The following is a 12,739-nucleotide window of genomic DNA, read 5'->3' on the forward strand; positions in this document are numbered from 1 at the left end:
GTCATGGTGGTTCAGCGAAATATAAATCCTTTTTGACCCAAACAGTTAGACTCTAATGTAAAATTCCTAGTTTACTGTATGTATGTAGACCCATGGTAGACCTCAGTCCAACACAGAATCATAGCAAGCACGTAGTTTGATTCAGACGTCTACAGTTGTACACACACATTTGAGCATCAATTGTGAAGTTTGCTTTCACTGCATGGGAGAAGATAAATAAACAAATATTTAAAGGAACGTTACAGAATTGGTAAGAAACAAAAATCGTGAAGATCACAGATTTACATAAAACTTACACGGTCTAATGATGATGATAGTAGAAAACATCCCTTGAAATATTTCTGTCTGAAATGTCATATTTGATGAGGAATAAATAATCTAACCTCGCGTTTGGCGTTAATCGCTCAGTGGGCATTTTATTCATTTTTATTTTGGCTTTGATGCAATGCAAAATTTGTAACTGGTTTTTCACTGTTCTCTCGTGACTCAGATGGCCGATCGATCTCAAACTTCTACAGGTTTGTCAGTTTATGTATATGGTGGATCAGATAAAGTGCTTACACTGCAAGCAACTGTTTTGTTAGCAAAAACCAATTCTGTAATGTTCCTTTAAAGCCATTGGACCCTTTCGGTAAACAGTGTTGTCCAAGGCCCACACTTTGTGTACCACAACTTCTATATCAAGTAACAAACCTGTGAAAATTTAGGCTCAATCGGTCATCGGAGTCGGGAGAAAACAACGGAAAAACCCACCCTTGTTTCCGCGCGTTTCGCCGTGTCATGACATGTGTTTAAAATAAATCCGTAATTCTCGTTAACGAGAATTTATATTGTTTTGCTGTTTTCTCAAAAAGTAAAGCATTTCATGGAATAATATTTCAAAAGAAGTCTTTCACCATTGCCTTCTGTAAACCCTGAAAGTTATTTGTAAATCTGTGAACTTTTTTTTCTTTTTCTGAACCGAAAGGGTCCAATGGCTTTAAAGTCTGTTTGGGATTTGTAAATACATGAAAGGAGGTCTGTGAACAAAAGTGCTTCAAGGGTTTCAAAAGGTCAAACTTAGTTTTGTGATGGACTCATTTTCAAATAGAAACAAACTTTTCTGAAAGTGGAAGAACAGAGTTAACCTTAAAGGAACACGTTGCCTTGGAACGGACGAGTTGGTCAAAACAAAAGCGTTTGTAACCGTTTTTTATATAATGCATATGGTTGGAAAGATGTTTTAAAAGTATAATACAATGATCCACACAAGTTTGACTCGAAATTGCGTGGTTTTTCTTCTACTGTGCGAACTAACACGGTCAGCCATTTATGGGAGTCAAAATTTTGACCCCCATAAATGGCCGACGTGTTAGTCGTCGAGGTAAAAGGAAAACCGTGCAATTTCGAGGCATGTTTGTGTGGATCATTGTATTCTACTTTTACAACATCTTTCTACCCATATGCATTTTATAAAAAACGGTTACAAACGCTTTTCAAAGACCAACTCGACCGATCCAAGGCAATATGTCCCTTTAATCTAACCTCATGTTTAAATGGTGTAAAACTTTGTTTGAGAGCAAAACTCAAAACCTGATCACCTCACTGGGTTAAACAGAAATGGGTCTGTGAATTCCACAGAGGACTTCGTCAGAACAACAATTTCATTGCTTTTTTCATTAAATATCATCAATATTCATTGAAGTTGTTGTAGAATAAAGTGTAAAATGTGCATCAGAAAACTGTAGGCCTATGCTCCAAATTGCGAAGAAGGGCTTTTAAGGGAATGTACATGTTTGGTAATTGTCAAAGACCAGTGTCCTCACTTGGTGTATCCCATCTTTGCATAAAATAACACGCCTAGGTGAAAATTTGAGCTCAATTGGTCATCGGAGTTGCGAGAAAATGATGAAAGAAAAAAATACCCTTGTTCATGTTGTTGGACGAATTTGTGTGCATTCAGATAGGAATACAAGACTTCTAGCTAGAAGTATTTTATTATTTTAGTGAGAAATTACCTTTTTCTCAAAAATTACGTTACTTCAGAGGGGGTCATTTCCCACAATGTTTTATACCACCAACAGCTCTCCAAGTCAGTTTTTAAGTTAATATTTGTTTTGAGTAATAACCAAACGTACAGTGCCTTTCAAACCCAAGTGGAAAACAATTCAAACACCTTGTTTCAAATGCAGCGTGCTTTGGTAAAACATCCGAAAGTTTTGATCCAGAGTCCCCCCAGACTTTTGAAAAATCCTCGGTGAACCTTGTGTTAAATTCTGTTTTTCTTTCTATTTCTTTTTTCAGATGCATATCAGAGAATATTGTACTCATAGGCCGCGCTCTACGCAACATGTTCATTGTGCCAGACTTTCAGGATTTTACTGCTGAAGTAGACCAATTATACGAGAAGATTAAATTAAATACCGATGGGAAGGTAAGATTATTCAATTCTAACAGAAGACATGAAACTATTTAGGGCTTGACTTTCAAGAAACTTTACTCAAGGATTTTACTATAGATGGGCTTGAACTGTTACCTCGGAATTAACGTGTCGTACAAGGTCGCCGGTTGAAGTACCACTCTAGTAAATCTTTCTTTGTTCAACTGAAGTTTGGTTTTAAATTAACCCAGTCAGCTTCCCTTGTGGTTTATTTCTTGTTAAAGGCAGTGGACACTATTGGTAGTTGTCAAAGACTAGCCTTCACAGTTGGTGTATCTCAACATTATGCATAAAATAACAAACCTGTGAAAATTTGAGCTCAATCGGTCATCGAACTTGCGAGATAATAATGAAAGAAAAAAACGCCCTTGTCGCAGTTGTGTGCATTAAGATGATTGATTTCAAGACCTCAAGTTCTAAATCTGAGGTCTTGAAATCAGATTCGTGGAAAATTACTTCTTTTTTGAAAACTATGGCACTTCAGATGTAGCCAATTCTCACAATGTCTTATACCATCAACCTCTCCACATTACTCATCACCAAGAAAGGTTTTATGCCAATAATTATTTTGAGTAATTACCGAAAGTGTCCACTGCCTTTAAAACAAATTCTGACAAAGTTTCCAACATTTATCTCTCTCCTTTTGTCTCCCCCCTCTCTCTTTCACAGTTAGCAACGTACATACCTCAACTAGCGCGACAAAACCCCGATCACTGGGGCGTGTCACTCTGCACCATCGACGGTCAGCGCCACTCCATCGGTGACACCAATATACCCTTCTCGTTACAGTCTTGTAGCAAAGCACCCATCTACGCTGAGGTTCTGACTAAGCATGGTGCTGATTACGTTCACAGGTTTGTTGGGCACGAACCCAGCGGCCGTACCTTCAATGATCTTTGCCTTAATGATAATAGTAAGTATTGTAAGCACTTTACAATAGCTACATGTAGTTGTTATGTAGCGCACTTTACAATAATCTGTCAATGCAGCTTTACATGTACATGGTGCCCAGAGCCCAATTTTATGGCTCTGCAAAGAATCCGCTCTTACAGTAGCAGATATGGAAGTGACGTGGCCTAGCGGTTAAGAGCACCAAATTCAAACTCTGGTGTTTCTGATCAGCACAGTGTGGGTTCGAATTCCCAGCCGTGACACTTGTGTCCATAAGGAAGACACTTAACCATTGCTTCGTCCTTCGAATGGGACGTGAAGCCGTTGGTCCCATGTACATTTAAAACATGGTTGTGGCTGCTGAATGCGCCGTAGCACCTTGTAAACCCTTATAAGGTGCTAAAGTCTCAGAATTCATCACTGCAATAACCAGTCATCTGGTGTCAATGGACAGAGCATAGATGTACTGTCCGAAACATGGAGTCCACAGGTTCATGTGGAACCACACATACTCAAAAGATACATGGTTTCAGTTTATATTCTTCATGTTCTTACTTATTTATTTTTCCACCATGCAAACCATCAATTCAAATCACACATAAATTTGTCATCATTGTTATGGTTATGGTTTGCGGTAACACCATGTGTGTATCTACACCATGTCAGGTAGAGTTTATTCTTAGAGAACTGTCTTTCTTTATTCTACTATCTAACGCGGAGTAGATTTATCGAATTGTTATCAAAAATTTTTATTTTTTTTTTCTTGTTGCAGATAAACCTCACAACCCTATGAATAATTCTGGTGCAATATTGGTGTTATCACTGCTCAATGTAAGTCCCATATGGTTGTTTGTTTGTTAATATTATAAGTTATCACACAAGCGAGAATTGAATACGAAAAAATAAAGCGCTTCTAAATATCCAACGAGGCCGAATAACGAATTTATCTTCCAGTCTCACTTGCAACGCGCAAAGTATGAAATTTCAGAGCGTTTTGTTCACGCACACAAAGTTTAGAATGTCATTTTTGCACTGTCCGTATACAGAGCGTGACAAAATGACATTTCACAATACGCACTGTGTAATAAAAACAGAGGAAGTAGGATATAAAACAGAGGTTGTAGCATATGTCTTTATCCCCCTAGTAGTTCGAGCTTCTGATTGGTGGATTAGCGCGCACTGGAAGATAAAGAAGATTATTGTATTTGTTAAGTGCCAAAACGCGAGCAAAGATGATATAAAGTTCAATATTAGCCTACTGAGAATTACCAGGCATGATGTTTGGTCCACAGAAAAAAAAAAGTTGAAAAAGGGCTGACCTACATGTTCACATGGTTTAGACTTAATTGACTTTTCAGGCTATTTAAAAAAAAAAAAACGGATTTTATCAAAGGCAAATAAGTTGGAAGTCCGACAGAAATCAATGAGAATGTAAGAATTTGTTTTTACACACCGCCCCACACCAAAAGAAAAAAAAAAAACACTGACAACGTTTTTTGTTAATTGTTGGATTATTTTCTCTAATTTGTTTTTGTTTTGTCGGTTATTCAAAAGCATGCTAACAACATGGCGGACCGGTTTGATAACATTATGCAGAGATTCAAGGAAATGGCAGGAGGAGAATTTGTAGGATTCAGCAACGCAACGTAAGTCATCACCAGGCAAGCTGGAGAGTCTTGTAGTTCATTTGTCTTGAGTATAAAAAGTCACGGTTCTTCTTACTTGACAGGGCCTATCAAGACAGGGGTGGATTTCACAAAATAATTATTAGCATAAAACCTTACTTGGTGATGAGTAATGTGGAGAGGTTGATGGTATAAAACATTGTGAGCAACGGCTCCATCTGAAGTGCCATAGTTTTCGAGAAAGAAGTAATTTTCCACGAATTTGATTTCAAGACCTCAAGTTAAGAACTTTAGGTCTCGAAATCAACCATCTAAACGCACACAACTTCGTGTTGCAAGGGTTGTTTTTCTTTCATTATAATCTCGCAACTTAGATGATCGATTGAGCTCAAATTTTCAAAGGTTTGTGATTTTATGCATATGTTGAGATACACCAACTGTGAAGGCTAGTCTTTGACAATTACCAATAGTGTCCACTGCCTTTAAGAATCTTAAAATCTTAAAGGAACACGTTGCCTTGGATCGGTCGAGTTGGTCTTTGAAAAGCGTTTGTAACCGTTTGTTATAAAATGCATATGGGTAGAAAGATGTTGTAAAAGTAGAATACAATGATCCACACAAACATGCATTTTATAAAAAAACTGTTACACACGCAATTTATAGACCAACTCGTCCGATCCAAGGCAACGTGTTCCTAGAATCAGGTTTAGCTGTTTTAAGTTAAACAGGTCGGCGTTGAATAACACTTAGCCACTCCGGTTTTATCTTTTAGCACATGTTTGGACAGAATAAAAAGGCTTTTTCAAACACAATATCTACCCTCGCAGGTAACCATTTATACCCCTGGGTGAAGACAACCTATTTTTGGGGAAGTATCTTGCTCATGGACACAAGTTTCATGACCACGATTCAAACCCATACCCGATGACTAAACCACAAGATCTTCAAATTAATACTCTAAACATGGTTGTTCCTGCAAGCTTACTACTTAAAGCCATTGGACACTTTCGGTAAACAGTATTGTCCAAGTCCCACACTTCGTGTATCACAACTTATATATGAAATAACAAACCTGTGAAAGTTTAGGCTCAATCGGGCATCGGAGTCGGGAGAAAATAACGGGAAAACCCACCCTTGGTTTCCGCACGTTTCGCCGTGTCATGACATGTGTTTAAAATAAATCTGAATTCTCGCTATCGAGAATTGATATTGTTTTAATGTTTTCTCAAAAAGTAAAGCATTTCACGGAACAATATTTCAAGACAATTCTTTCTACACCATTACCTTCTGTAAACCCTGTAAACTATTTGTAAATCTGTGAACTTTTAATTTTTTTCTGTACCGAAAGTGTATAATGGCTTTAAAGTTACCTTAACATCCACACCATCCAAAGCTTCAAACATGCATTATACTTCAATTATTGTTTTTTCTTCTTCTAGATTTTTATCCGAAAAGGAATCTGGCAACCGCAACTACGCCTTGACCTATCTGCTGCAGGAGTATGGGTGCTTTCCAGAGGGAGTAAATCCAATGGAGACACTGGATCTTTACTTCCAGGTACATTTAGGCTGTGTCTGAAACTGTGACCTTGGCTACGGCTACGGCTAGATGACGCGCATCTGCTTATTCTTCAACACTGACAGATGTGCTGATCTAGCCGTAGCTGCAGCTGAAGTCGCTGTTTCAGACATAGCCTTACTGGCCCATTTTAACTTTCACAATGCCAAGGTTGTACGTGTACGATCTATTTTTTTGTATTCTGAAAGCGCTGTTATCATACATGTTCAATTCTGTGTACTCAAGTTTTATCAATAGTTAAGGGCAGTGGACACTATTGGTAATTACTCAAAATAATTATTAGCATAAAACCTTTATTGATTACAAGTAATGGGGAGAGGTTGATGGTATAAAACATTGTGAGAAACGGCTCCCTCTAAAGTACATTGTAAAGTAGTTTTTGAGGAAGAAGCAATTTTCAACGAATTTGATTTCAAGACCTCAAGTTTAGAATTTGAGGTCTCGAAATCAAGCATTTGAAGGCACACAACTTTGTGTGACAAGGGTGTTTTTTTCTTTCATTATTATCTCGCAAGTTCGATGACCGATTAAGCTCAAATTTTCACAGGTTTGTTATTTTATGCATATGTTGAGATACACCAACTGTGAAGGCTAGTCTTTGACAATTACCAATAGTGTTCACTACCTTTAATTTCATAAAGCCTGTAGGCATAAAAATGTGATAAGCAAAGAAAAATCTTGCTTGGCAGAAACTGGGTCACGGCTCGATCCCAAACCAATAAAATTCATTGTTAGACAAGTTGACAGTATTACCGTAATAATACCAATAATACAAAGTTCTTATAAAGCGCACATATCCTAGACATTAGAACAAGGCACTGAATAAGTAAAGAATTAACAATAAACAAATGAATGAGCTCTGGGGTCGATTTCACAAAGGTACAGTAGTCCTAACTTAGGACTAGTCCTAAGCAATGCTAAGAGATAGGACTGGTCCTAAGTTAGGATGAGTTACTGGTCCTAACTTAGGACTGGTCATATCTCTTAGCATTGCCTAGGACTAGTCCTAAGGTACGACTACATGTACCTTTGTGAAATCCACCCAACAGTTAAATCTTAAACAGTTTTTTTTTAACTTCATGATTGAGTCAGACTGGTGGATTTCTGGAGGTAGTTTGTTCAACAGGCGGGGGCCGCTTTAACCAAAGGCACCCTGACCAATCCATTTTCTTACAGATGGTGGAAGTAAGTGGTGTTGTTAATACAGTTTACGTCATACAGTTTACAATAGTGATTTGTATTGTGACTTCACACTTTACTTTGCAACTATGATTGATTTGCAGTTAAGATCAATCTTAGCTCTTTGTGAAATCAGCCCCTGGTCTGTAATGAACTGGTTTTGGGATAGAAACTTAAAAACAAAAATATTTTAACATTTTTGGTAATTCATAATCCTGTATTTTGTCTTGAATCTTTTGTAGGTGTGTTCGCTGGAAGTGACGTGTGAGTCTGGAAGTGTCATAGCAGCCACCTTGGCCAACGGTGGCATTTGTCCAATGACGGGAAAGAAGGTGTTTGACTCTGCAGCGGTGCGTGACGCATTGACCGTTATGTCATCATGTGGGATGTACGACCACTCGGGACAGTTTGCTTTTAAAGTAAGATTCATCACAAACATTTTGTGTATAAAGTATCTGTATCTGTATAATACTGCAACAAACTCCTCACAGGATATATAAGTTGCAGGTGTGGTGTGGCAAGTGGACACAAATTAGTGGTTGTCACATAACCATGGGATGTGGCTCCAAACAACAAATGTAAGAAAGACGAACAAGCCATGCACTCATGAAATAAATGAACAGTGAAGGAAACACTTCTAATTTACTATATACATCAATATTTACTTATGAAATTAGTCATCGAACACTATCAATCAAAATGTCCAATATTCTTTGGCTCTAATTACAATTCCTTGATTCAAATAAAATCTCCTCCAAAATTAAACCAAACTAATTTATCTATTCTTACTTCAGCAAATCGAAACTTCAAATCTCAAAACGTTCTTAACTTCACTTCAACTTACTATCTTCAATGAAAATCAATAAAGAAAAATGTTACTTTGTATTCAAACTCCACAAACGTCCTCACATGTCAATAAATTATATCCATATCTATATGGAAAATAGAACGCTCCGGGGATCACCGAGGGAGTCATCGTTTTAACCATTGCACGAGTAAAAGCAGTCAATATTTGTTTTATAACACCCCAAACATTTCTTAATACTGTATTATTATTAAGTTACAGACCTGCATGCTACAATCCACGGACGACGTGAATACAGACTGAAAAAACCTTTTACTGTGCTGCATGTAGTGTGGTGCAATCCGAAACTGTTACAGACTATTAATTTATCATCCTCGTACACGCAACGGGCGTCTGGGTAATGCACGCCATGTGCTAGTCTTCGGACTAGCGCACGGCAAACCGACGCACTATCACACGGCCGTCGTCTAGCAAAACTAAGACATGTCATGTGACGCGCTCTAAACCAATGAGCAGGGAGAATACTAGTAAGGGGTGTTATAAAAAGGGATGAGAGACACAACAACTAGCATCACCTGCAATCATAACCATAAAACAGAACGTTACTTAAGTTATTTAATTACTCTACATTTGAATGACTATTTCTTTATTACCACAGGTTGGTATGCCAGCAAAGTCTGGTGTGGCTGGTGGTATCATGGTGGTAGTACCTAATGTTATGGGCTTCATGCTGTGGTCACCCCCATTAGACAGGTTCGGCAACAGTGTACGAGGTCTCAACTTCTGTGATGTAAGTAGGATACAGAGGAGATTTTTTCTGAATTTTGTTGGAAATTTGACAATGCCATGTTAAAAAATGTGACTTCCAACGAGGTATTATTTGAGGAGGAGACCACAGGCAAATGCCTAAAATGTCAACTAGAATTGAATTAATAGTTAATGTGTGAAATGTTGACATCCAAGAATGGTCAGGTTGTGATACCACTGACCTCAGATCAGCAGCACTGGAAAGATGGGGTTTGGTTGGAACGGTACTAGTGATTACTTGGTGTATCCCATCTCAACCATAGAATAACAAGCCTGTGAAAATTTGGGCTCAATTGGTCGTCGAAGTTGCAAGAAAATGATGAAAGAAAAAACACCCTTGTTGGACGAATCTGTGTGCTTTCAGATAGGAATAAAAGACTCTTGCTAGAAGTCTTTTAATATTTTAGTGAGAAATTACCTCTTTCTGAAAAACAACAATACTTCAGAGGGAGTCGTTTCTCACAATGTTTTATACTAACAACAGCTCTCCAATGCTTGTTACCAAGTCAATTTTTAAGTTAATATTTACTTTGAGTAATTACCAAACGTGTACCTTCCCTTTAAGCAGGGCATAATTTGAGGAGTGTAACCACGGCAAATGCCTATAGGTCGAAAATCCCCTCCTGTGAAATCTCCTCCAATTTGAAAAACAACACATTGTTTCCTCTGGTAATAATTGATATTTGTGTGCAAGACATGTTTTAGGAGTTTTCTCTCTCTCTGTTTGTTTTCTGTTCTTCAGGATCTCATCAGTATCTACAACTTCCACAACCATGATGACCTTCTCCATGCTTCTTCTAAGAAACGAGACCCAAGACGACAAAAACGTGAAAGCAAGGCGAGTCAACGTCATGAGTCTATTTCTTACTTTTATTTTTTTTATTATTTTGTTGTTGTTGACCGCGACAATAGAAACAAAATTGCAAAGGAGCAACTACAGGAAGATGATTAAAAAAGTTATCCAGCCGCGCATTCCAAAAAGAAAATCCTGCTTTCCTTCTAGTTTTTGTGTGTGCAGGCTGTCAAAATATTGGAGCAAATTTCATACTTATAATTATATTAGACTTTTAGTTTGAAAATTATGAAGGACTGCCAAATTGATCCACTTCCGTTCTGTGGCATGGCCTAACGGCTAAGAGCACCGGACTCAAGCTCTGGTGTTACTGATAAGCCAGAGTGAGAAGAAGCCACTATTATAATTATTATTCCATCTCTTCAGGCATCACGAGTGGTGAAGCTTTTCTTCGCTGCGTACAACGGCGACGTTAGCGTCCTGAGACAGTACCTACTTCAAGGTGAAGACATGGAGCAGAGGGATTACGCTATGAGAACGGCGCTTCATGTCGGTGCTTCACAGGGACACGTTGAAGTTGTGCGATTCCTTTTGGAAAGGTGTAGCGTTCAGGTCAGCCCAAAAGACAAGTAAGTTCAGACATGGTCGTGCGACTTTTTAGTTATCAAGGATGGTTTTTAGAGCTATTTTAGTTTTTTTTAGGCCATCGTAATATTGAGATTGCGCTCTATCAACGGCTGTTTGGTGCATTTCAACTCAACAAGTTGTAAGTGAATGAGTGAAGACATGGTCATGTTACTTATTAGTTATCAAGGCCCGATTTTATAGAGCACAAATGAGTTTGTTTTAGGCCATCGTAATATTGAGATTGTGAAATCTTCGCCTGTTTGGTGCATTTCAATTCACCGCGGTAAAACACCCTAAGGGAAACTGACTTGGTAAATTTGTGATTAATTTAGAGTTTAACAAGTAATAGTTGAGCAAAGCTGGGATAAAGCTGGGACAATCACCGGATAAATGTGCCGGCTCTCTAGAAACTGAACAATCTAAGTGCTGAATTAGTGGTCTCCCTATTTTGTCAAAACTGCCTGTCGTGACCCAGCGGTCTAAACTGCTCACAAAAAGTAAGGGAACTTTTTTCAATCCAATATTAATGTTATTATTTAATACTCTCTTTGTATATGGTATATATCAATGCAAAGCTGAACTGTTCCTCTTTAAGATGATACCACAGTTGCAATGATTACATGTTGCTGGACTTAACCACATTAATGAGAATGAGACAAAGTCACAAATCAAATGTGCCAAAATTAGCAATTTTGTGTTACTGTGTGAACAATCAAATTGACACTGTAATTCAAGCAAGCAAGACAACTTACTGATCTTAATCCACTTTATTGAGACAAGAAGTTTGGTATAGAGCAAGACAACTTACTGATCATAATACACTTTATTGATACAAAAAGTGCAGTACCAAGTGGATGATCCGAAGGCCTTGATGACAGCCTGGCACCTTCTTCTCATGCTGCACACTTGTAAGTCTTGTGATGCACTGATGATGAGGGATGGCATTCCATTCTTCATTAAGGAACCTGGTTAGGTCAGCCACAGTTGATGTGTTGGTGGTTCTGGCACGGACAGCGAGGCCAAGCTAATCTCACAGATGTTCCATGGGATTCAGGTCTGGACTGTTAGCAGGCCAATCCATCCAGTCCACCCCAACATTTTTCAGGCAGTCAGTCACCAGTCGGGCTCGATTGGGGCGAGCGTTGTCATCTTGAAAGATGGCATTTGGTTCAAGAGTCTGCAAGTATGGGACTGCGTTCGGCTGTAGAATATCGTTTTGCAAATACCCATCAAACAAGGTGTTTTTCATGAGATGAGGGTTAATTGTGTCCGATGAGCTCACTGGTGCAAATCATGATGTAAACCACTAATGGTTCTGAATAGCTTGATCGGTTTGATTATTGAGCATTACCTATTGACCATTCACAGACAACGGTAATTTTGGCACATTTGATTTGTGACTTTGCCTCATTGTTATTCTTGTTGCCAAGTCCAGCAACATGTAATCATTGCAAATGTGGTATCATTTTAAAGAGGAACGGTTCAGCTTTGCATTGATATATACCATATACAAAGAGAGTATTAAATAACAACAAATATACTGGATTGAAAAAGGTTTCCTTACTTTTTGTGAGCAGTTTAGTTCACTGGACCCAAGCTCTGGTGTTGTCAGCAGCAGAGTGTGGGTTCAAATCCCTGTCATTAAGCAGTAAGTGCCTACATCCTTATGGACTGTGAAGGGGGTAACCCTGTTCCATCCACAGAATGGACACTTGTGCCCTTGAGCAAGTACATGTAAGTGCCTACATCCTTATGGACTGTGAAGGGGGTAACCCTGTTCCATCCACAGAATGGACACTTGTGCCCTTGAGCAAGTACATGTAAGTGCCTACATCCTTATGGACTGTGAAGGGGGTAACCCTGTTCCATCCACAGAATGGACACTTGTGCCCTTGAGCAAGTACATGTAAGTGCCTACATCCTTATGGACTGTGAAGGGGGTAGTTCCATCCACAGAAGTAGGAAACAACATGCCCCTGGTGGTAGTTGATTTCGGCCAACAGCCAAAATCATTT

At 38.6% G+C, this 12,739-nt stretch overlaps 1 protein-coding gene across 1 annotated transcript in view; it reads left to right on the forward strand.

The window, feature by feature from the left end:
• The window catches only part of LOC139949543 (glutaminase kidney isoform, mitochondrial-like), a 34,117-nt gene that overhangs the window by 6,869 nt on the left and 14,509 nt on the right, over positions 1-12,739 (forward strand). Inside the window, exons 4-12 of the mRNA XM_071947917.1 lie at positions 2,284-2,413; positions 3,089-3,332; positions 4,083-4,141; positions 4,865-4,956; positions 6,375-6,492; positions 7,935-8,111; positions 9,156-9,287; positions 10,047-10,142; positions 10,524-10,726. Of these exons, the coding sequence (XP_071804018.1) occupies positions 2,284-2,413; positions 3,089-3,332; positions 4,083-4,141; positions 4,865-4,956; positions 6,375-6,492; positions 7,935-8,111; positions 9,156-9,287; positions 10,047-10,142; positions 10,524-10,726 (1,251 nt within the window). The remainder of the gene's footprint in view (positions 1-2,283; positions 2,414-3,088; positions 3,333-4,082; positions 4,142-4,864; positions 4,957-6,374; positions 6,493-7,934; positions 8,112-9,155; positions 9,288-10,046; positions 10,143-10,523; positions 10,727-12,739) is intronic.

Source organism: Asterias amurensis, chromosome 17 (genome assembly GCF_032118995.1).
Source record: "Asterias amurensis chromosome 17, ASM3211899v1".
Taxonomy (NCBI): domain Eukaryota; kingdom Metazoa; phylum Echinodermata; class Asteroidea; order Forcipulatida; family Asteriidae; genus Asterias; species Asterias amurensis.